General features: G+C 36.1%; 1 protein-coding gene and 2 long non-coding RNA genes across 4 annotated transcripts; 2 read left to right on the plus strand and 1 right to left on the minus strand.

Moving 5' to 3' along the window:
* Positions 1–360: 360 nt before the first annotated feature.
* Positions 361–6,695, minus strand: LOC141621777 (uncharacterized). Its single transcript, XR_012532664.1, has 8 exons — positions 6,563–6,695; positions 6,378–6,429; positions 5,992–6,063; positions 5,752–5,831; positions 4,391–4,705; positions 3,634–3,699; positions 3,464–3,550; positions 361–656 (listed from the first exon to the last, which is right to left on the minus strand). It is a non-coding gene; the product is annotated as an uncharacterized LOC141621777 (long non-coding RNA).
* A 2,941-nt stretch (positions 6,696–9,636) lies between these two features.
* LOC141623924 (uncharacterized) lies at positions 9,637–10,174 on the plus strand. The gene is made up of 3 exons (XR_012533733.1): positions 9,637–9,838; positions 9,931–10,027; positions 10,116–10,174. It is a non-coding gene; the product is annotated as an uncharacterized LOC141623924 (long non-coding RNA).
* Positions 10,175–10,191: 17 nt separating this feature from the next.
* LOC141623925 (uncharacterized) lies at positions 10,192–14,442 on the plus strand. 2 transcript variants are annotated; one of them, XM_074440082.1, is made up of 9 exons: positions 10,192–10,239; positions 10,834–11,328; positions 11,414–11,680; positions 11,773–12,077; positions 12,912–13,097; positions 13,203–13,310; positions 13,413–13,488; positions 13,934–14,035; positions 14,143–14,442. In XM_074440082.1, the coding sequence occupies exons 3-9, from the start codon at positions 11,609–11,611 to the stop codon at positions 14,254–14,256; spliced, it is 963 nt and encodes a 320-aa protein (XP_074296183.1). In that variant the 5' UTR covers positions 10,192–10,239; positions 10,834–11,328; positions 11,414–11,608; the 3' UTR covers positions 14,257–14,442. The 2 variants fall into 2 exon arrangements, with proteins under 2 accessions (XP_074296183.1, XP_074296184.1); XM_074440083.1 differs by lacking the exon at positions 13,934–14,035.
* The last annotated feature ends 11,950 nt before the right edge of the window (positions 14,443–26,392 follow it).

A 26,392-nucleotide genomic window follows, 5' to 3' on the forward strand; every position in this document is an offset into this window, starting at 1 on the left:
GTGGAAGCAAGTCGAGAGTATAGCAACATAAAGGGACATGGCCCTTCACATATTTAGAAATCGTGGACCAAGCATAGTAGTTAATTAGTTATTACACAACGGACGAAGATGCTTGAAAACACGATGTCTAATGCAATATAATAGAGAACAATAAAAATTATTCGGTGAAATAACAGTGCCACTAAGGCATAGACAATAGTATCCTTTTTCTCAATTTAAAGAATGGGATAACCCCACGAAAAGACAATGAATGCTGAACTAATGACCAAAAAAATTTTATGACCTGTAGGTTAACCAAAAAAATAGAACTGTAGAAAAACTTCAACCTTGACATTATCGTCGAGGGGTATCATAGTGCAATAAACAAACAAAAAGATTAGCACTAAAACACTCGACATGGATCATAAGAAAAAGGTAGCTTTTATAGGTTCATTTCTTGTACTCTAGAGTTCCAATAGCAACTTATCCCACATTGGACAATGAAGGCTGCAACATCGTGCACGAAACTAAGCCCAACCTTTCCTCGCTGGCGCATACGAATTCCCATCCTGCATATTTATACAATGGTCGCCCAAACATTCCGTTCTCCTTGTCGATGCCACCACTATCTTTGGGGAAGCTTTTGCTTTCATTGATGACCTAACTTTGTGCCCATCCTGACCAAAATAATTCAAAATCAAAACAAAAAACAATAAAACTTAGGAAAAATTCAAAATTACACCCTTATATGTACACTTTTTTCAAAGTTACTCCCTTTTAAAACAAAATTTCAAAATTACTCCCTTATACGAGGGTTCCGATAAAAAATTGGTACCAAGACCCAACTCAGGTCATAATTAAACCAATTTTCCGACTAAATTCAAATTTCTTATAATTTCCTTCATATTTTACCCCTCTTCTTTTTACTCTAATATGTCCCTCCTCTCTCTCTCTGGCTTACACCTCCTTTCTCTCTGCCTACACTCGTTTCTCTCTCTCTTTTCTTCCTCCATCTCACTTTTCACTTCATTTCTCTCTCTTGTATTCCTCCATCTCTTGCCCCATTTTCCTTTATTTGCTGTGACATATGAAATCATTGTCAAGTTCTAACTTGCACTCAAATTCTCATTGTAGTTGTGATGGTCCAAGATTGTGCTTTTGTGGTCTTGTAGCTTCTAAGCTAACTTCTTGGATAAAAGATAATTAAGGTAGAAGATTTGAAGCATGCCAAATTTACAATCCAGTGACAAAGGAAGGTGTACGTATTTTTATTGGTTTGATCAGTCTCAAACCAATTGGCAAAGGAAGGTAATTAATGAACATAAAAAAAAAATTACAAAGTAAAATAGAAGAAATAGAAATAACTTACCTAGCTAGCAATGATAAAAGAAGTTGAAATCAGCAGATTAAGGTTAATTGATTTTAACAGAATAATTTTGGCTGAGAATATTTGAGAGTGAATCAATAGTAAATTAGGATAAACTATAATAAGGTTTGTGTTATAAACAAGGGTAATTTCGTCAATTCCTTCTAATTATGACTTGAGATGGGTGTTGGTAATAATTTTTTATCAGAACTCTCTTACAAGAGTAATTTTGAAATTTTATTTTAAAAGGGAGTAACTTTGTAAAAAGTGTACATATAAGGGTGTAATTTTGAATTTTTCCTAAAACTTACAACAATATCACAAAGAATGACAAGGCTAAATAAAAAAGGCTATCCTTCCTCCGTCTACATCCCCTCATCATCCTACTCTTTCTTACTTCTACCCGTCCCCATCGTCATCCTTCTACTCTTTCTAGCCTCTCCCCTTCCTCATTCTCATCCTCCTACTCCCCTTGCCCCTCGCCCTCCTCATTTCTCTCTCTCCCCCCTCTTCTTTAAAGCAACTTTTCAGTAAATTAGAGCCTATACATTCCTGGGTAAAAAAACAAAATTCGAGCAACCTGCAACTTCAGCAGAAGAGAAGACGACCTAGTATATGTCTACACAACTATTGTTGACTTTACTGTCTTTTATGATTTGCAACTAAAAAATTCAATCCCTACGAACATAAACTCCCATAAATCCCTCACTATGGAAGCCCTCATATGAATCACCTAGGCTTGCTTTGCTCCTTCTAGCAATAGTTAACAATCAAACTTGAAGCAGTCTTAATCTTTCCACCTAAATTATGGAACCATATAAAATTTCCATATTAATGGAGCTGGAACTAAACCCATCAGTTTTTTTTGTCTTCCCACCCAAATCATTTAAAAAAATTTGTTGGCTTTGAACCACTCACTAATGAGTCTCTATCAGCTAGCTCAAAAAAACAGTTCTAAACAACACATCAATATCAGTGGCCACAACGTAGTCATCCCATTAATAACAATGTATTTTAATAATAAAAAAAAACATTATAAACAGAGCATCCAAAAACACCACTTACTCCTCCTCCCCTGCTTCCTCTTTTCTCCACCCACCATCCCGGTCCCTTATTTTTCCCTCTCCTCTCTTCCCTTTCCTCTTCCTCCTCTCTCACTTCCCACCTCCTCCCCTCCACCCTTATTATCGTCCTCCTATGTGCTATGTTTTGATATTGTAAAAGGTCCTTTTAAATTTGTGAATTTTTTGCGCCCTATTATTCTAAAAATTTGTTGAAATCTCAAAATTTTTAAAGAACAGTTTAAAAACTTTACTTTGGATCATAAAAATTATTAATAGTGTTCTTATCACTCTTTTATTCTACTCTTCCTCTTCCTCCATTTCCCTCCTCCTCCTCTCTCCCGACATTTTCCTCTTCTCCCTTATCTCCCTATCAATCTCCTCCCTTCCCCCTCATATTAGTGTAGAGTTTTGCCGAAGTTATAGCGGAATTAGATAAATTATGAAAATGTTTTGACATAAGAGAATTAGTTTCTATATATGAAATCTTAGATCTTTGCGACAATGGAGGTAGGTATCCCAAGCTCATTCCTGTATCACATCACACAACATCACCTATCCAACTTCCCCTACCCACACTCCCAAACACAACACAATGCCGAAAACCATATCGACATAACCTGCTTTATCGTTTCTCAGAGATTATCATATCTAGTCTCTTGTTTTGTATATTTTATGACTTCTACTTACGTTGTCATTAAGTAGTCTCACTAATACAGAGGCTGACTGGCTGACAAAACAACATTCACAGATTAGTCGATCATGTCAACAAGATTGATCACGGGTTTAATTGCCACCGATTCCAGAAGTTCAAGATAGTTTAACAATTTCGATTTTAAGTAGCCGCACTGGCCCCTTATGCAATCAAAACGATAGCCTTGACTGTTGGGCCTGGTTTACCCAGAAGCATTTTTCTATAATTAAAAGGCTTGTCAGATAGAATTTGCATTCTAAATTTGAAAACAAAAAACTAACACTACTATGTGCACCAAAGATATGAATGCTTATGCGCGAAAAAAGGTAGAGTTGTACAAGATTAAGGATAACATTTACATACTTCAGCCAAGTAGTACATCTTCTTCTCTGAGTTGTTCACCGTTGAAAGGATAGGAGTGACCTATTTCTGCTGTTTCTCTTACACCAACTGTAACAGAGACAAGAAGAACTCGTGATTTGATTACTACAGTAAAAAGGAAAAAATAATTAACGGATGGTTGTGAGACTTGCCTCAGCTTCAACTTCATTTAGAATGTTTGCGGCCCTTAAATGGTACTAATTCTTGTCGATTTCAACCTTAAAAAAGTAATTCACGTGTAAGAGTCAAGGATCATCATACAACTTTACCTCGTTCCAAATTTATTGTAAGATCCCGGGTTAAAGAATTATGCCATCATTTTTTTCGAAGGACTCACCCCACACTAAGCTGCTGCTTATGCATCTATGTATGCCAGAACATCTTCCTGCCTCATAAAAGCTTCTTGTAGCGCCTTTTTATAAAATCACCGTATAAATTCAAAATGATGGAAGTGCTTTTAACCAGCTTTGAGCACGATTAAAATAAACCTCACATCTGATTATTCAATCAGATGAAATCCAACTCTTCCAAGGACATTATATGCAAATCATTTTTACGGACAAGTTTAATTCAACGAGAGTTACCAAATTGTACGGCCAATGGCGGATCATGGCTTTAGCGGGAGGGGTGCGGCCCCTGCTGCCTTTTTTAAGTTCATATGCATTTGAATATATAGATTATTGTTAGAGCCCTTCTGGCTTATTAGTTGAGTGGCGAATATTAAATCCCAAGGCAAGGGGATTAACATTGGTCCCCTTGTTTTTGCTCTAAGATTCGCCATTTGCAGGTAAGATTTAAGACATGTTTGTAAATTCTTCAAATCATGGAAATACATTCACAAGCAGCAAAAGGTTTTTCTCAAAATTATCCTTAGTTTATAATGGAGTAGAGATGGAAAAGGGTGAATACCTTTTTGGTGGAAATTAACTCTGCTTCTAATGCGTCCAGTCGACATATTGCAGTATTTAACAGGTCCTCTTTCTCGGAGGGCATTTGCATAAATTTAGTTTGTAAAGTAGCCATCTTCTCTTCTAGCTCGGTAAGCCTTCTTAGTGTACGTGAGAACAGATTTGTATACGCGAGCTGCAAACCCGTTGGAGGTCCAACATCTTCTTTGGGAATTGACCCATCAATCACATCTGGGATGTTGCGATGAAGATATGAAATCAGACTGGTAGCCCCTCCACACTTTTAGAGTTGCAAATCGAATGATGCCGATCAGAGCTGTAAAGAAAGCCATGACTACCGTCAAGAATCGAAGATGCAGCCACTTTGCAGTGTCTTCGATGGATGGCTGAGAGCTTTTTTGCAACAAGTTACAGTAGACATGCTGAAATAGGAGTATGCAATTAGAAACATGGTGCATCAGATAATGATACATCAATTACCATACCATTAAGAAATATTCTCTCCATTTTTTTTATATTGTCCTCATTTGACTTTAGCGATCAACTGTTGTCAACTTTGACGCCTTTCAAAAAATTGATGATATGAAAATTAACAGTTGAGATAAATTAAACATGATAAATTTCACCAAGTAATTTAACTATTTAGGGAAAATTATGGTGAAAACTGATAACGGTTGACCATCGAAAATCATGAGGGTAATAAAAATGAGATTGAGGTAGCACAAAATATAGACACAACCGCCCCACCCACAAAATACAGAAACAAGTTAAGTTTGCGTAGAAGGTCGTGTATGCCCCCGGTCACCTCGCGCCAGGCCTTCGCCCCCTCTCACTGAAACTGACGAAAAAGAAGCCATAGGGATATTCTCATTCCAAACTGAGTATAGCTTATAAGTAATATAATGCTGCACAGTCGAAAATGCGATTGAACCATTGATCTTATACAACAAAATTATAGCATTATCCATAAGCTGGTAATGCTAACCTCTAGATGAATTTGTCTAAGAAGTAGAGAGTTCCCCAAAAAATGTACCATCCTGAACCTTTGCAACTGGTAAATACTCATCACTATGATGCAAGGGACAAGTAGAACTAACAGTTTCCGCAGCCCTACCACAAGGTTTTACATAAGAAGGTTTCTTTGTTGAATCATCTAATTATCTACGTATGCAACCAGATAAGAAATCCAAGAGATGTAGTAAAGAATTTGAATCTAATTCTACTTATCTCAGATTTAAAAGAAAAAATATAAGCCATTGGGCTTACGAATGCTTCACATATCACCAATATTTATACGAAAAACAATGACGAATGATCCAATTAACATCGACTAAAGTTAATTAACTTTCATTATGCACTTACTTCTTCAACTGACATCAATTTTGATGGAGAAGCGGCAGGTACTCTGGAAGAAGATAATTCTTCAACCTCCAATCCAGATCCTGCAGTTGAAATGTCATTAATTTCATCTGATACAAAAATTAGAGAAGCAACCTGAAAAAGAGTGCTTATGCGAAATCAGTAATGTTAGCCCTTCAATGTGGTTTCCGTACTATATATTTTAGAAAGTAAAAAAAGGTTCGTTCAAGTAGCTAAGAGTACCATGTTGTCACAAGCAATCAAACTTCCTTCAGTGTTTGAAATAGCCACCTCGGCTTCACCAGTTTGGATGGTCTGGAAACGGTAATTCAAAACTGAATAAGTTAAATTAGCAGAAGTGAAACAAGTATCAAGAGTCAAACATAAGCGCCAGTAATGCCGGAACACGACTGCTCATTTGTGACAACCTTTAAAATATCAGGTTAGCTTGTTCTTCTTCTTGTCACGGATTATTTCATTTGAGAGACAACATAGATGAAACCAATAGGTAGAAAACGGACGCCAATAATACCCTAAAAAAAAGGACATGGCACAGAAATGAAATCAATTGAGGAATAAAAAATGAGCAAGATAAAGTCGTAAAAAATTGCTTTCGCTGCCACTCTCACCTCCATAGCCTGGAATCTTGTTCTCCCTTCCAATGCCGATTGAAACTGCACACTACACACATCAAAAAACAAACTGCAATCAATAAGAGTTCAAACAAAAACCTAAATTCCGATATGAAATCAAATGAGGAATAAAAAATGAGCAAGATAAAACCGTAGAAAATTGCTTTCGCCGCCACTCTCACCTCCGTAGACTGGAATCTTGTTCTCACTTCCAAAGCCGCCTCAAATGAACTCAGAAATTGTAAGCCCCAAGCATAAGCTTTCATATTATGAACAATCTACGGTATTCCAAGGTCCACCATCTGGGCACCAAATGTCGATATTGGAAGCAGATTCTTGAAAGTCATGACATATAGCACGGCAATAGGCATATACAGAGATATGTCTCGTAATGGAGTTGTTCACGGATGAAAGAAGCAACTGTGTTAGGAGATAATTTTTGGATTATGATAAAATAAAGTAAAATGACTTTCTAAATTGGCTACCTATAGAAATCAATTGAGAGATTGAGCAAATTAACCTTGCTTGATTACTTTAAATACAGGATTACTGTAACAAATAATTCTGTAACAAATTTCTTACCTAATGTAGTTGTTCCTACCTCCAATTCTATTTCCATTAAACTTGCATTAATGCCATGAAGTACAACCCGTTTTTACATTGGCTGCCATAAGTTTATCACGAATCTCCTCCTTAATCGAGCTTGAAACCCGCAGTTAATATCGTCGAGACAGTCACCAACAAAGTATAGTAACACAATCTCTGGGGCTCTTGTCCACTGCTGCTCTTACACCAAAAGCAAAACAAAATTTTTTGTCCCTAATGTCATGCAACTAATTTCAAATTTAAGCATTATCCCCATTGTAGTGACAAGAGTTAAACTTAGTACCGAATACAATTGATCTAAACAACCAGAGAACAATATGCAAACATGAAACAATCCCTGAAGCAGCCAACACAGGCATCAGTAAACGATCAGCCTAAGAAAAGTAACATTGTCGACTCCGTGTAAAAAAGCAAAAAGAGAAAACATAATCGTATAAGCTTGAAGATACAATGGAGGTAATATACTCAAGTTAGCCAATGTCTAGATTCTTATTAATAGTATTATTTCGTGTTATTGCTTTAGCCTTTTTGTTGCCTGCAATATCCACATTTGATTTCATATACTCGGACTTTAGCACTTATCGGGGCCTGTCCCTACCTCCAATATCCAGCCAACGACTAAAAAACGGCAAAACTACAAGAAATAACATTTTATAGAACTAAAACACTAATTTCGAGTTCTGTGAGAGGACCGAATGAAGGGTGGCAGCAAAAATGCCTTTTGATTAATGCATATTTGTTTATGACTGCTTCCGGCATTGAAGGCATCGGTTCCCGCAAACCTCAGGTACGAAATAATGAAACAACTAACCCACGTGAATTCAGTCCGCAAAATAGTCAAATAAATATGCATAATGATAATTATTAGTAGTAATAAAAACAGCGTAATGGTGAATTATCAACAGATAAGACACCAAGAATCGCTACATAATCAAACGTACCATGGAAATCATGGAATGTTAGATGAAATCACGATTAGCGCTTGTGTATAGCAAAAAACAAACAAAAACATCACACTTTCCACGGCGTTAATTAGTACTAATTGTTATTGGAGTATCAAAGGAATATCAAATCATGAAGTTTAGAGAAGGTGATAGCCAACCGTACAACAAGAGCAAAAAGATGAAGAGAGAAATACCTAGTCATTTGTCAACTTAAATGCCTCCGGCATCGAAGGCACTGGTTCCCGCCATTTTCAACAACAACTGTAATTGCACAAAACAAAATGTAAGAATCAAATTAATAAAAATAATTAACTTTGTTGTTGTGATTCTGTGGATACCCTTTTGAGCCACAAATTAATACATGCAATCAATTAAAACCTCCAAAAAAGGCCCAAATTATTGCATGTCATCAATTTAAACCCAAAACTAAACCCTAACTTATGTAATTTAATTCACAAATCAATAACAGATAGGAAGAAATCACACAATTCAGCAGAGCAACTAACCTGCTACTTGTTGGTGACAGATTCCATTCTTGATCGCCATTGTTGTTGCTTTAATGAGTAAGAGAAACGGAAGAAAGATTCAGCAGGGTACATTATCACGCCCACAAAACCCAGAAATTAAATTAGGAAATAGCTTAATGGTGGTGATAAATTGGTACACATAAAGAAAGAGAAATCGCATCAAGTAAAGAGAAAGAGAAAATGATCAGAGAGAAGAGGAGGAAAGAACGATAAAGAGTATAGAAAAAAGACAGGGGTAAAATGGGAAAAAACAGCAGGAAAATCACCCGGATTCAATTGCATGCAATCAATTTAAACCTAAGAAAACCCCAAATCAATTGCATGCAATCAATTTAAACCCAAAAATAAACTCGAAATTACTTTAACTCACAATCAATAATCACCTTAATAGTTAGAAATTCAGAATAGTGAACAGGATAAGTTACCTGCTACGTCTTCGTATCAGCCGGATTGAATTCGTCATAGCTATGGTTGTCGATTCGATAAGTGAACTGCTTTCTGGAAGAGGAAGAGAAAGAGGAATTATGGTGATTGTTTTGGTTAGGGTAAGGTTAGGGTTCCTACAAAACGGGTGATTTGGCCATATAATAATTGATTGGTACAGTGTTAATGAAGAAATATAGAGGATATAAAAATGGAGAATGATGAGCAGCTTGGAACACGAAAAGAGGAAGGAGGAGGAAATAGAGGGAGAACTTTAGTTGAGCCAAAAAAAGGGCACGGAAGTAATAAGAAGTAAATGTAAGGGCAGAATGGGTAAAAATGCTCAAAAGTACTGTTACAGGAACAGTAGCACACCTTTAGGCTTTTAAAAGAGTATGGAAAATATCCAAGTCATTTCATTTTATTGTCACTTCTCCTTTCTAAAATTTTCGCAAAATTATTTTCTACCGCAAAAACATCGTTGTCAAAACTTGAACTGCCATTATTCAACTCCTAAAAACGCCCCTGAGCGTGAGGTGAACCAACCTGGAGTCATTTCTAAAATAACTCACAACAACTTACTCCTTCGTCCCGATCATTGGTTTACCTAGCTTTGATTAATTACTCCGTTTAAATTTTATATGGATAAATCTCATAATAAATTATTATTTTCTATTACAAGACCTCATAATAAATTATGATTAGCTTATTTTCTATTACAAGATCTCATATCGTTTGTTGTATATTTTAGGGTGCTTTCAATGTCATTGAAGAGCGTCACGATTGGTGTCTCCACAAGTTGGCTGATTTATGGAGAAAGTGGAAATGTACCTTGGTTCGTAAGTGGATGTATGATGAGACGGGAGTTATCCAAATGACACCACCACCCTTGTATAAGAATATAACGCAAGAGGAGTGGAACATGTTTGTGGCATCTCACTCTACTGAAGCATTTAAGGTAATATTTGCTCTTTTTTTTAATACACATTAATTATTTTATGATAATATAGTATCTCAAACTATTTTCTTCCTATATACTTATTTTATAAGGCAATAAGTGCAAAGAACAAGGAGAATCTTTGCTAAAAGAAGAGGAACATACTATGGCTCTCGAAAGCGAGGATATCGAGGGGTTCAAGTTAAAGTCGTAAGTTATTTGTATTTGTTTAATATTGATACTAACTTGTAAGTTAAAAGTTGGCGTTAATTTTCATGAACTCTATTGTTTTTGTTAGAAAAAAGATTTAGCTGCCAAGGGAAAACAAGTGGAAAAACTTGATCGATATTTAACTGGCTCGGGGCTCACAAGTCGACAAAGGGGACATGACTGATTATGTTAAAGAAATCTCTTTGAAAATTGTAAGTTCAAGATGTTTGCAATTTAGCATCTTTTTTATTGTTATTATAGTGCATTTATACTGCATATCCCAACTCTTTTTTGTGATTATGTTATCCGAACTCTTCGTTGCCCATCACACTAGCTTCTCCCAGCGCCATAAAATCATCAGTCAACTCTCCAGATTGTCAGAAGTCTCAGAACACCTTCACTACCACTGTCCCATAAAAACTTTTGTACTTGTGTTACATAAAAACTCTGATCAACAATCTCATTGAAATTGCATTTAGAACATTTCTTGTTTTGTTTTCATTTTTCGAGTCTTTGGGTTTGCATTTTGATGTAGGTATATAGAATGTGTTGCCTCTCAATTTCAGTTTGTTGTACGAAAGAAATACTACCGTTACTTGGATGTCACTTTTTACCAAAGTTCCATGTTTGTGTTAATTAGGGAGTTGGTGCTGCTAGCTTAGTCAGTTTTTCTTTTCGTGGATGTGAATGGGATATCGGCTCGATCCCTAATTTTCACCTTCCTATGTGCGATTTTGATGTTGAAAACAGGTAACTTGCTTTTTGTAGGAAGAAAAACTTGAAAATGTATTCCTTTTCTTTTGTAGGAAGCACTAGAAAAGGATGTTGAGGCTGGTGCATTTGTGCCTGAAGGACGGGAAGACATACTTGCTAGGGCGATAGGCAAGCCTGAGCATCCTGGTCGTGTGCGAGGAGTTCCTCAAGGTATATGCATAACTGAGTATTTTGGGAAGGGACCAAGAAAACCGACACGAGAAGAGTTGTACGAGAAGATAAATTGCATGCAAAAGCAAATTGCTGACATAGAAAAGATGAAAGCGATGATGATGCATTTTTGGCAAACTGGTGAGAAACCAAGTCCTGAAGTATTAGATGATTTAATGAAGGGGGTATCTATGAGTACCGAGGGATCGAGAAATTCTGCATCTATTCAGGGGTCTCATAGTCAATCACTATAACAGAACGAAGAGTCATCACTGCCACCCCGAGAGGAGATACCCCAAGAGGAGACACCCCGAGAGGAGGTTTATCGTACACCCAAGACCATTATTCCGAAGATTCCTGGCCCATCACCAAAGCAGGTTATTCTATAAGCTTTTCATTTAAGACCCTAATTTCAAAGTAAATGAAAGTAGTTTGAAATTATGTTTTATCATAAATGTTCAGGTCTGGAAAGCTTGTGTACTATCATTGCCAAGGGAATCACCAAAGATAGTGGCTTCAGGATTGGTATACCTATCAAATAAGGACGAAATTGTTTCTGTTCATGGCATCACCTTTCGTGATGGTTTTAGAAAAGTATCAATCGTGGAGGTCTATTCTGGGTCGGAAAATGCTGATTTACCCGTGCCTGTTGATGATATGATGACATTGATTCATGCTAAGGGATCATTTGTTCAGTGGCCGCAAAGTCATATTCATAGTCCTGATAAGGTAATTAATATTTTTACTATAATAATATAAAATACATTGACATTTATGACGTGTATCCACTTATTTATGCTAATTTAAATAAATATGAAAAGAATTATCAAGGAGAAGAAGCATTAGCAATGAAGTCCAAGCCTCAAAAGGTTTCGCCCTTGATTCGGCCAAACACTTTCCTTGGTATAAAAGTTAGCCGTGAGTTTAAGCAAAAGCATAGGACCATGGATTTGAAGTTATTAGAAACTGAGGCTCGGGTTTTAAAGGCAAGCGGGACAATGATCAACGTTGAGATTGATGAACATATATTACACAATAAACAAATTTGCAACCTTAGTTATGAGGAGCTTGTTCATTTGTTGGATGAAGATGAGATTGGTGCCTCTCACATTACTCTTTTTATAAGGTTCGCTTTTTTTGCTGAGATCTTGGCATGGCCTTTATCTTTGTGCTGACTTGTGGTTGTTGGAAGTTTTCTAGCCCTTTGGAATTACTACTTGTCCGACTGGTTGTTCAAAGATTTGTTTTTTTCCCCATCTAAACAATTAATTAGATGTGTTAATGATTTGTTATGGTGAAGACTGTATTTGAACATGGTTTAGGTTCAAGTAGGCATAAAGTTCAGCTAGCTATTATGTAGCTATGGTTGGAGTTTATCTGATTTGATTTTGTTCATGTATTCATCTCTAATAGTAACACTTAGCTAACCAAAATTTATCTTCCACTCCAGCAACTTGCGAGATTTAGTTTTTCACCAAGAAAAAAAGTACATTGTTATCAGGAGTGGATAATTGGTTTGAATGACTCAGAAGAAAAATATAGCGACTCCGTTGATCGCATGTTTTCTTATGTTCCTTGAATGAATCAGAAGAAAAATATAGTGAATCCCTTTAATGAAGTATTTTCTTATGTTTTCCCTTCAACTCCTTTTTTATAAGATTTCCTCTCTGTATATAATTGATAGTATTCTTTTTATTCTACTATCAGGTAGAATGTTGTTTAAAAGCTCTTTGCCATAGAATATAATCTTTTGTGAAGACTTACGTTGCTCTAGGTTACTTTCTCTAGAGCACCCGTGTTTCATCATTCATGAAGTGTTTTGGTATTACATTTTGTGTGGAGTCATGGATGAATTAGACACTTCTACGAAACTTAATACCCTAAACCTCAAACAGTTTGGTCTCTTGTAATTAGTTTACTGTTTACTCTCTTCGTTCCATTGACTTTCTTATTGTGGTAGGTATTTGAGTGAACTTACCGAGACTATGCAAAGTACGAGTTCATATGGATTCTTGTGCCCACATACATTGTCCCCGTATTCAAGTGTCGAGGATGAAAATTATCGATCCGATTATATTGCTAGGGCCATGACATGTACCGGATGTGGTAGAGGTCGAAAACTTATATTTGCTCCATATGTCGAGGGGTAAATATAAACTTCTTTTCAAAGTATTATTATTGGTGATTATCTTATTTTTTGCCCATAATTAAATTGATATCTTAATTGTTTTTTTTTATCCATGACTCATAGTGAACATTGGATGTTGGGTGTGATCAATCCGGCTCAAAGTATAGTTTATTGGTGTGATCCTGTTGGATATGAGGAGCCTCGTCAATTTTTCGTGAATACAATTTCTAAGTATGTTCAATGTATATGTGATCTTGTTTTTTCTATTATGCTTCAAATTATCATTTCATTTTCTAAAACGGAATAAATTTATAAACCTATCTATATATACAGGGCCTTTGATAAAAGGAACTCAATTGATCCACTTGCTGCATATGAAGCCAAAGAGCTTGTTTGGAAAAAGATTAAGGTACTTCTTGTGTGTCAATACTTTAGTTTTGCCTGAGTCATTTGTCGAGAACATTGGGGTCACTAATAACGATACCTGGAGCCGTCATACTACCTTTGTATATCACCTCCCCTTGACCACCATAATATATACCTAATCCATATGGTGAATGTGACCTATATGAAGTCCCTATTCCCCTGCCTCTTCCCTTTGCTCTCTTTTTGCAAAGAGCTGACCTCTAACCATGAAGTACATGTATTACCTTCATTAGTCCCGACCCTTGTAGCTTCCTTGTTGCCTCTAGTCACCCTAACATACTTGTAGCTAATTTGTCTATGCGAGAGATTTTGAAGGTCCCTGAATTTTCATTATCAAATCTTATTAAGTATAGTGTGTATTGGTTGTTTGGCCGTTTCTCTTATTAAGTATAGTGTGTATGTATTTATAATATGAGCTTCTATTTTAGTGCCCTACGCAGCCCATAGGTAGTGTCTTATGTGGATACTATATCTCGTCGATACATCTTTGGAGATCATCGAGAGGAAGATATGTTAGCATTATTCCGAATGTATGTTTTTGTTTCTTTATTTAAATTGTTACAATCTATTTGTTTACTTTCATTTAGACGTCATGCATATAATTTTCCTAACAATATTTTTGTAAATACGTTTTCAGTTCATGCTTAAAGCTCCCAAGACATATGCATTTGAGCAAATTGATGAAGTGAGGGATATATGGGCTAACTTTGCACTACAATTTAAGCCGAAGATAAGCGATGATAAAGTTTAATTAGCTTAAGTAGTTTTTTGTTTGCTTTACTTGTGTCGTAAGAGAATATTGATCAACTTACATACATTTATGTACGCTTATTGAAAACTTGTGCTAGCTAGAATTTGTGGATCGAAGATGCATGTTGACATTAATGGAGTATTTGGAGATTTTTTTGGTATAACATATTGCAGGATTTAGCCATTATTGTAAGCTTTATAGCTCGGTAGATTAAAATAGAATTTTGTATATTAAAAAAAAATAACAGGTACAAAGACGTCGGTTCATTAACATCCGTGCTCTATTAGTTCAAAAATATAGCCGTTGGTAAAAATTGGAGCGCGGGAAGTTTTAATAAAGAGGACGGTTGGAGTTGTAGGAAGAGAACGACAAAAGAGCACGGTTCCATATTTAACCGGTCTAAAAGGGTGTACAAAAGAAGACGGTTGTAAATTGAACCGTCCTATTTAAGTTAAATAAAGAGCACGGTTAGAATATCACAAACCGTTCTCTTAGGAAAAGAGAACGGCCAGCGGGAGCACGGTTCCGTTCATAATATGAGAACGGTTTTCAACCGTCTTCTTTCTTATGTTTTGTAGTAGTGCTCGGGTGCTCGATGGAAACATGTGAGATCGTCATTCAAACCAAAGAGAGTGGTAAGCACCAAGGAACCACTGGAACTAGTACATATGGATCTGTGTGGCCCAATGAAGGTAAGAAGTAGAGGCGGATCTAGGTATGTTTTTGTTCTAGTTGATGACTACTCAAGGTATGTTTGGCCTCTCTTTCTAAATTCAAAAGATGAAACTTTCCATGAATTTGTAGTTCTAATGAAGCTTGCCCAAAACAAGTATAAATAAAAGTTAGTCTTTATTCGTACGGATCACGGCACCGAATTTGACAATCACACCTTTATAGAATATTGTAGGGAAAACGGTGTGGGACATAATTTTTCTGCACCACGTACCCCACAACAAAACGGTGTTGTTGAACGTATGAATAGAACACTAGAGGATATGGCACACACTATGTTATTGTGTAGTGGTTTACCTCGTAATTTTTGGGTTGAAGCTATTAGTACTGCTTATTATGTTCATAGTCGAGCTTTGATTAGACCTATCATTAAAAAGACTCTATATGAGCTTCTAAGAGGACGAAAACCTAATATATCTCATCTCCGTTGCTTCGGGAGCAAATTCTTCGTCCATAACAATGACAAAAACCGTTTAAGTAAATTTGATCCTAGAAGTGACGAAGCTGTTTTCGTTGGATACTCTAATCATAGTAAAGCATACAAGGTTTTTACTAAAAGAACTTTATGCATCGAGGAAAGTGTTCATGTTATTTTTGATGAGAATAATACTTTTGATAAGGCTGAACAGGATGAAGAGGAAGATATGAACGAACCTGATTTTCGTCTATCTAAAGGTGATCTCCCAGAGTTGGATGAAGAAGATAAAGAAATTTAAGGCATAAATGATGAACTTGGAAACCCTACAAATGAAAAAGGGGAAGAGAGCTGATGTTATAGTTGATGATACTATAACTTCCTCTCAAGACAAGAACTTGGAAACTGAAGTTATACCTGATAAAGCTATAACTTCAAATCCAAACCAAGATATAGAATCCAGTGTTATACTTGGATCTACTATAACCCCGGGATTAAACTCAGGGGGAACACTTCTTGGTTCCCAATCATTTGAAGAAGGTGAGCCTAGTTCAAATAATATTGACGCGTCTTCAGTTTCTAAGAAATGGAGATATAAAGACTCTCATCCCATGGAAAACATTCTTGGGAACTTATGGAGAGGTGTTCAGACTCGCAGAGGGTTGAACAACTTTTGTTCTCTCTATTCCTTCCTCTCCAACATTGAACCTACAAATATTAAAGAAGCCCTTGCTGAATCAGATTGGATTGTTATCATGTAAGAAGAATTGCAACAATTCGAAAGCAATAAAGTTTGGCACTTGGTTCCTAGACCAAGAGATAGATTTGTCATTGGAACAAGATGGGTATTTAGAAACAAATTAGACGATACAGGAGTTATAGTGCGGAATAAAGCAAGATTGGTTGTGCAAGGGTATAATCAACAAGAAGGAATAGATTACGACGAGACCCTCGCTCATGTCGCTCGTCTAGAGGCTATACGAATATTAATAGCCTTTGCAGCTCACAAAGGAATAAAACTATATCAAATGGACGTTAAGACTGCATTCCTTAAGGGTTATTTGAACGAAAAAGTCTTTATAGAGCAACCTCCTGGATTTCTGAATAACAAGTTTCAAAACCATGTCTTGAAATTTGATAAAGCTTTATATGGTTTGAAATAAGCTCCTAGGGCTTGGTACGACAGATTGTCAAAGTTTCTGCTTGAAAGAAACTTTAAGAGAGGATCTGTTGACAAAACCTCTTTTCTAAAATCTGAAGATTCCGATTTATTAGTTGTGCAAATCTATGTTGATGATATTATTTTTGGTTCAACGAATGACAAATTGTGCAAGTACTTTTCAGATTTGATGACCTCAGAATTCGAAATGAGCATGATGGGGGAACTCAAATCCAACAAACTAGTGAAGGAATTATGACCCACCATCAAAAATACATCAAGGAACTAATAAGAAAATTCGGAATGGAAAATTCTTATTCTATGTCCACCCCCATGGTCACAGATAATAAATTGACATTAGACGAAGTTGTTAAGGCTGTTGATGAAACTACTTACCGAGGTATGATTAGCTCACTCTTTTATTTAACTGCTAGCCGTCTAGATATTATGTTTAGTGTATGCGCATGTGCTGGTTTTCAATCGTGCCCTAAAGAATCGCATATGATAGCAGTTAAGAGAATCTTGAGGTATTTAATTGGTACGTCGAAATTGTATCTGTGGTATCCTCTTGGATGTAATTTTGATCTCATAGGGTATTCAAATGTAGATTATGCAGCTTGCTCGCTTTATAGAAAAAGTACTTCAGGCATCACAACGTTGGTTAGACCGTGTATTATAACGTGGGGGTCAAAGAAGTAAAATTCAGTTGCCTTATCTACTGCTGAAGCCGAAAATATTGCTGCCGTTTTGGTATGTTCTCAACTTTTATAGCTTATGTAACAATTATGTGATTATGGTATAGATGTAGGATGTATTCCTATTTTATGTGATAATACGAGTACTATAATTATTTCCAAAAACCCAGCACAGCACTCTCGTACTAAGCATATTGATATTCGACACCAATTTCTACGTGACCATGTCGATAAGGAGAACATAAAACTTGATTTTGTAGCACAGAAAAACAATGAGCAGATATTTTGACAAAGGCCTTGACTAGAGAACGTTTTGAGATTTTACGGTTGGAAATTAGTTTAATTGGTGGCAACTAAACTTGTCACAAATATTTACGATCTTTATGACTGACTAGATATAGACGAGATTGTATGTCTGTGTCCGTATTTTCCGCTGTAAGTATATTCCTGTTAAATATTATATTATGTTACGAGAATATTCCCCCTGCTAGTCATATATTATGTGTATCTTTACAAACCAAATTTCTCATCACAATATTTCCTTATTATATCTCTTGGCCGAAAATTTCTACCCAAAATATCTTCACAATCTTTGCAAATATTTATCCATGTGACTTACCTAAAGTCTATTATCATATTTGCCATATCACATAAAAGATTTACCCTAATCTAATCTTTCCTAACCTATATCTATCGATAAAAAAAGGGAAAGAATCTTACCAAAATCCTTAGCCGCCTATACCCACTAACCTACTCCTACCATAACTCAATTCTTTTACCTCACCTTAAATACCCCACCTCCCTCACGTCTCTATCACCCTCACAATTCTCTAAATTTTTACTTTATTAAAACTCTCCCACACGCAACCTCACCATCCATCATCATCATGTCCCTACCAACAACTCGGTCTTCTACTAAGATCGGGTCATCCAAACCGCCATGCAATAAGCCAAATCACACCGCAACCACTTCCTCACCTCAACCAAACCCCAAACCCTCTAATCCCAATCATAACCGGGTTGATACTAATCTCGAGGGAAAGCGTCGTAAGCTTAACAAAGGTAAGAAGAAGGATATTTGTAATACCCCATATTTTAATAATAATTTATGGGAATAATTTATGTAATTTAAATAATTAATTAAAGAGATTTCTAATAATAATTACAAGTAAGACGTTAATTAAATAATAAAATAAGTAAGCAAGTCGAGAATTTGGTTTAGCTAATAATAAGGCCATGGGCCGTGTGCTATAATTTGTATGGACAGATTCTATTGGCTTAGTATGAGTCGTAGTCGGGAATTTTCGGGATTTAATAATAAAAATAATAAGAAAAATTGATGTGACTCATATTTGAGCACATTTAGTCCCCGAATTAGTCTCATTCCTATGCTTTATAGTGCATAATTGGGTCATTTACTATATTTAGTTTCCCATTTTGCATATTCTTTGAGGTTTTGGTTCCTTGGTAGGAGAGGAGTGCAAACCTTGCATTTACATGGCGAAATGGAGCTAAATTGATCGCACCTAATGACCAAGCATCAAGGGGAAGACAATATTAGATGGCCTATGTAGATAATGAAGTAGATTGGGCAATGGCGAAAGGATCCTTACATCCCCGGATTGATCCTCGCGGATTATGAAGGAAGAAAAGAAGAAATGTTGTCTGCCAAGGGATCCGAGCGGATCACAGAGGATCCGAGCGTCTCCCTCCACCACCATCCGAGCGTCCCGTGCCCAAGACACTCGTCCTGAAGCAAGAAGATCCGAGCGTCTCCCTTGACAATCCGCTCGGATCGTACCCAGAGAGCTCGTGCCTGTCTTCAAGTCGCTCAGATCATGGCAAGACTAGCAAAATGGAGATGCTCATTTCCTTCGAGAGGAGCACTTTCTCAACTTTTCTTAAGGGTCTTAATAGTCATTTAAGACTTTATTAACCCTAATTTTTATACCTAATCTTTAGTATAAATACCCCATTGTACTACCTAGATTAGCATCATCTAGTAATCAAGTAGTAATCAATTAGTAATCATTTCTCAGTATTGTAATCAACTCTTAATCTAGTCTTAATAAAAATATCAATACTTAATCTTTCCTTAATTTCTCTACTGTCATCATTTATTTTGGGTAATTAGAAGATTATTTGGGTTTATTTGAAGGATTGACAACCTTCCATCAATCATCAAGTACTTCTATTATTCTTTGCATTATTATTTTGGAATCTCCATAGGTATAATTCTCTTAATCCTTACTTTAATTATTGTTAATCATTTTCATTCATTCATCATGTTTTGCCTTGTTAATGTGATTAACAACCTTGTTAGCATGTTAAACTTGATCATGAGTGAGTAGTTTCCTTAGCTAGGGTTAATGGGGAATTAGGGGAAACCAACATGGGGATTGATTCAAGCTTAATCTAAAATGTCTTCATAATTAATTTGCTTACTTGTTGTGATTTCAACTTATGCACATGTTATGTTTGATGAAATGCGAGCCTATGAATCCTTGTATTTTTTACCCATCACGTATCTTTTCAATGAGGCTTGTAAGACATAAACCAACTCGAGCCTCATTAGACCATGCATAATGTTGAATAGGAAGGATTAAGTTGACATGTAGGTGTTGTACAATCTAATCGATTCGGCTCCAGGACCCAAACCTTCTTAGGGATTATAAGATATACATTAACTCGATCCCATCACAATAATAAGTGCTTGCATCTAGTAGAGAACATGTTTGTATGATCAACTCCCATGTATTCCCCTATGAACCCATGATACCCTAGTGTCTTTAATCAATTATTTACACCTTCTATTTATCTTGCTTTGTTTTTATTGATTGATTTGTTTTAATTGATCTCCTATCACAACCCCAAATTGTGACACCCTAAGACACGACCATTTACAATTGAAAATCCTACATCAATACCCATCCCTTGGGATCCGACCTTTACTTGTCTCTTTACTAAGAGTAGTTGGTAAAGTTATAATAAATATTGTTTTGGTTGGGTAACTTTTGATGACGAGTATTATCCTTCGAACCAAAAATGGCGCCGTTGCCGGGGACTGTGTTAACTTGATTTGATTTTCCCTAATTTTTTTTAGTTCTGTCCTTCTTTACCTTGGGAAAGTAAAACTCCTTAAGGTGCTTCTCATCTTTTCTCTTAGTATATTTTGCAAGATGGATATTATAGATTGTTTTGTTGAGGACCACTTGAGTATTCCTCTCTTCAGAGACCCCATGCAAGCATTGGAAGCCTTAGAAGCAAGTGAGGCTAAAAATAAGCATTGGGAATTGGAAGTAGATCTCCTTGAGGCCGCTCTAGCCAACAAAGAACTTACTTATGAGAAATTCGTATTGGTACATGACATTCTTGTCAAAGCATCCCAATTTATTGAAGAAGAGCAAGCAACCGAAGATCATATCATACAAGCCGATGAGCTAGATGAATTCGTCATGGAATTTGAGTTGAAGGAAAAGTAGATCTATATACTTACATATTCATATATGTTTTAATTTAATTTGTCATAAAATTAAAGATTGATCTTATGCATGCAAACATTAAAACAAAATAAGGAAGAAACATTATTCTTACATTGTATTTTCGGTTTATGGGCACAAGAGATATCACCTTTCTCTCTTGTTCTTGTGCTTTCCTTTAATGGAAGAACTAAGATCCAAGTGTAGGATCTCTCCCAAAGCTTAATACCCAAGGCTTACTCTTAATTAAAATTAATATTATAAGAACTAGTACAATATTAATCTTGTAGAAAAATGACCCAAAATATTACAAAACACTTAATATTTTCGGTTTGGGAGAGAAGAAGAAGAGAGTTATTTTTCTCTCTAGAATTCTTATTTTTTGGATAAGTGGAAGAATCAAAAATACATCAATAACAATATTGAGTATATGGTGAAAAGGAGAGGAAAAACCAATTGTTTTTGGCCTCTAGAAAACCGGGTGGGAGAGAGGGCAAAGGGGAGCCAATGCATGCATAAATTGTTCTTCACAATGAGCATTAGGTTTGCATGGCTAGTGACTAGGGTAATCATCATGCCCTCCACCAATATAATCAACATATAATTAGCTTAATCCTCACCTAATTTTCGGTCCATATGGATAATATGGAATCCATATTATTTTTGTCAATTGTCAAAATGTCACATGTCACATGTCACATGAAATTGCTATGTATTTTTAACATATTAAAAATCAACGTATTAATAAAAATACGTCATATACAAAAATCGACTTAGTAATTTCATAATTACTTGTACCAAAATATTTTACCATTTATAAATCACAACAGATTGTATTTATAATAATTCATTCAATTTCAATTGTTTCTTTAAACAATAATTTCATTCGAGTAATGATACAATTCGATTACTCAGACCGTATCTCATTTAATCACATTTCAATGTGATACGTAAATTTTACTTCCAAAATCGTCCGTCAATTTTCAAGTAATTTAATTAACTCGTAACATTATACGATTAATTAAATGATCAATTAAGAGTGTTGCCCTATAGGTATGACCTAGGGGATCAACTGATCACCACCGTCGCACGACAGTAATGTCAAACTCTAGTCAGCCAATCATTACCGATATATGTTGACCAGTTGACAGTAAAAATTACTTCCCAATTGTATTCTTTATAATGAGATTTAAACATGTGATCATCATGATCAACAGTCGTGATCGCATTATTGTCGGAGGACACATATTCCAACAATCTCCCACTTGTCCTCGACAAGTGTGCGTCACCAATTCTCTTGTCCTATTACTATCTCCCACTCAATGCAAGGTGTCTTTCAGGTCGTACTTGCAAGTGATCATATCGAGAGTGGTTTTCTCGATCTGGAGAATAACTGATTGACCGGATTTATCCACCATGGATACAATCCGAGCGTGGCCATGCATTTCCAGTTCATTACTCCTCGAGTGGCCCTGAGATATTGTTATAACCCTGACTAGGGGTGGACAATTCCTATCGCACTCATTCCCTTCGACCAGCCACAGCCATCATAACCCAAAATGTGCCCATTTGACCCCATTTACGAAGGTCGTAGTAACACAAATCAAAGTTAATCTGAAACTGTGCCATCTTAGGTGAATAGTCTTTAGTCAAAAGAATCGACTCATTCGAATACTATAGTAGCTCTCGCCACGACCAGGCTATATAAATTTGCGAAAACTCTATAAGCGGTCATTAGCCCGACAAAGTGTTCCTAACAGTCTGCCTATGTGATCGACTAGTCATCTCACATGACTCTATGGCACCTGAACTTGCCATCAATCGCATCACACTCTAGTCACTTCGAGACGTCACCTCATGTAAGTAACTATGGGCAAATACAATGTTAATCCATGTTCACTTTAACGGGGTTCAATTGTCTCCACAACCCGTTTGGATGTAACAATGTACAAGGTGAGTTAATAATAACTCAAACGACAAATGTTGACATCACACTCGGGTAGTCAATACCATATTACAACCTTGTGATGTATATCGTAAGTGTAAACACTTATTGATTGCAATAGAAGTTTAACATGCCATGTGTCCATGTGTTCAAACTTCTTATAATCACATTTTCCTTTACATTCATGTTCTCTCTCATAGCATGAATCTTACCAAGTACGCATCAAGGTTCCCGACCTTGGTTTCGGTTCTTTAACTTGAAAGAACTTCCTTATCGATTATCACATATGAAAGCAATTTGTGGTGAATGATATAACTTGTCTTGATCAAGTACTCCATCCACACACAATGTACTAGGTATATGTTTTGCAGAGTCTTACAATAATTTGTCAAGACGATTGGCCTAGCACTTCTCACAAGTCCTAGCATAGTTAGGAAAGATTAGTTTTGAGTAACTTCTTATTCAACTAAGTATCTTTCCAAAAACTTCTTATTTCTCTTTCTAGGCTTGAAAGATTTAAGATTCTCATAAATCCTTACATGTGTTCGAACTTTCTATAATATGTGCAACCTCTTATCACATAATAGAGTATTCCGTCAAACACCGAAATCGCTCATCGGATTCTACTTGAGAATTCATGACGTTTCTACTATGGCTTACCAATCAATCATCATGCTCTTATGCATATGATTCATAATTGGACATGTACATGATTATTCTAATGGCGGAAACATTTGTTACTAATAATCATGAGATCAACCGTTCATAGGTTCAATGAACGACCATGACTGCTAATGGCAATTCCATTTTCATCTACATGAATAACCTATGTGAATGTTGATACGATGTGTATCTCTTAATACTAATCCAACATCCCTTGATGTAATTGGATTCATCATTGTCCATTTTCATCCAGAATTGAAAACTCAAAACTTCCTCTAAGAAGGACGGTGTTTGCTCGTCATTCTTTAACGAGTGGTGAGTTGTAAACATTCAAAGGATGATAGCTCCCACTAAATTCCATGTCTTCACATGATAATTTTCTAACTCCCACTCAATTCCACATATTTCGAAATTGACTTCTCAATCGAAACTTTTCAAGAATTGAAATATAAATTGCATTGCCAAGTTATTAAGATAAAACCATATATGTTCCCATCATATCCCTTCAAAATACCTATTTCGAAGAGGTCTCTTTTTTAACCTTACGGAAAGAGATTTTAAATCTCTAACACACTCATGTCATAATGATGTGTAGCAATGTCATTATTCAAATATAAATAATATCTAGAACACGTCCTTCGAAATACCCTTTCGGAAGGAGGTTTAACCATTTCATAATGAGGTTAAGCAATGATATTTGCGTGGTTAAAACTTGGCCATTGAAGATATCGGTATATCAATCTTTGCAACTTTATCATAACTAGTATGTTACTATGATTCATTTAGGCTCTTAAGTAAATCTCAAGGTTGAAACTATTGGTCAAAATTTATCATATAGAACTTAGTCAAAAACTTGTTAAGACTTTACATTAGTCATTTTTCTTCCAAAACTTCCTTTTGGTCTCCTCGTGTAGTTATCTTGAGAATATACTCTTATGATTACTTCACTTGGTCTCTTTAGTCATATAGAACTAACTTGAGACCATAGATCTCATCTATTCGGTATACTATGTAAATAGATATACCTTCATTCAAATCATTCTCTCTTGCGTAGATCTTCATTTACACAAGTACACAATTTTTATCTTGTCTCGTGTGTTGTGTCCTCATTTTTCTCCCACTCTATCTTTAGAATAAATACACTATATATTCAAAGATAGCATATGAGACACAAATAATGATGTTGAAGTATAAGGAGAACTATCTCATAGATAGACTAATAGTTATTGATTTCGTATGTGTACTTGGTGATTGACATACCTTTAAGAGAGTTCATAGACTCAACACCACTTTATAAATGATCATACACAAGCCTTAAGCATGTGGACATATAATGAATCCCGTCATTATAGTTGTCTATTAGATCACTTTAAGTGAATAATCTTATGTTTCTAAGAGCAAGCATTTAAAGATGAATTTTAGAACAAAAGGATAAAATGATAAAACGGGTGACTTGGGTTGCAAACCAAGTCACCATTATCCAAAATACAACCCATTATCCAAAATACCTTTCCATGTCGAACACGGAAACTTAAGGTTCTAAAATTCAAAACATAATTTAAAATAAGACAATGAAAAGCAAAGCTCCATGAAAGCTATCCCTAGCTTCTTGATGGTTTCTCATGCTTGCTTTTCCTTTCCCTTGTCTTTGCTTGGTGGAGGCCCTATTTACAATAAAAAGGGAGATACATTATCACAACTTTGCATCATAATACCATAGTTGAATTAGAAACATAAAAGAAGGATAGTCATTTACCTACTGGAGTAATCTTTCCAGCTTTAATATCACCAAGGTATTTGGAACAATTTCTTTTCCAATGTCCCATACCATTACAATAATGGCATTTATCAAGAGGACCCTTTTTTATTTTTGAAGTGCTAGTTTCACAAGTCTTAGCTTTGGTGAATGTGGGAGTTTGCTTTTTACCCTTCCTCCCATTCTTCTTGAACTTCCCCTTACTCTTAGTGCTTATGTTAAGCACATCCTTGGGTGGGTTCACATTTAACCCCATGTCTCTTTCGGCTTGCACAAGTAACTTGTGTAATTCTTCAAGAGACACATCCTTGTCTTGCATGTTAAAATTCACCCGGAATTGAGCATACGCTTTCACTTTGGACAAGGAGTGTAGAATCCTATCTACAATGAGTTCTTTGGGGATTTCAACCTTTTGAATTTTCAAGGTCTCGACAAGCTCCATAAGTTTGAGCACATGAGGGCTAACCTTTTGGCCCTCTTTGAAGTCGAGATCAAAGAATGCCGCGGCTGCCTCATATTGGACGATCCACGGAGTTTGTGAAAACATTGTCACAAGCTTGGAGTAAATCTCATTAGCATTGCCCATTTTAAAGGCTCTCCTTTGGAGGTCCGCCTCCATCGCAAATATCAAGACATTTTTCATTGCGGCGGACTCCTTTTGGTAAGCCTCATATGCTTCCCTAGTGGCGGCGGTCGACCTAGTAGTAGGTTCTGGTGGAGAGGCCTCGATAAGGTAACGAAGCTTGTCGTCACCTTGGGCGGCCAATTTTAGTTGGGCATCCCAATCGGAGAAATTTGACCCATTCTTTTCAAGTTTACATCGATCCATAAAGGATCGGAGCCATGATGAACTAGCGAGAGGTGTGGCGTTTGGAGTTGGTGTTGCCATTTGTTATGAGAAAAAGAAGTGGTCTACAAAACAAAATACAAGGAGTAAAACAAATGTCGTTTTAATAATAATACTCGTAAAAATGTATGATTTAAACAAGTTTTATGCATTTTTCTAGTGACCTCTACCCAACTAGATAAATGATTCCAAGACCCAAATTCATATCAACTTAGGCACGGGGTAGCCGATGAAACCTTTATCAATATAATTCGGTGGATTAACTTTTTAATCGATTCTACTTTTAGAACTCTTGGTCGATAAAATTACTCTAATGTTTATCTATAGCCCAAAACACATCAACAAGGGCACGGGGTAGCCGATGAAACCCTTATCAATAACTTTTGTTGAGTTCAATCCAAATTTCGAATAAATGTGTCCATTATCCAAACCCACATTAACTTAG

The sequence above is a fragment of the Silene latifolia genome, chromosome X (genome assembly GCF_048544455.1).
Source record: "Silene latifolia isolate original U9 population chromosome X, ASM4854445v1, whole genome shotgun sequence".
In the NCBI taxonomy this organism is placed as follows: domain Eukaryota; kingdom Viridiplantae; phylum Streptophyta; class Magnoliopsida; order Caryophyllales; family Caryophyllaceae; genus Silene; species Silene latifolia.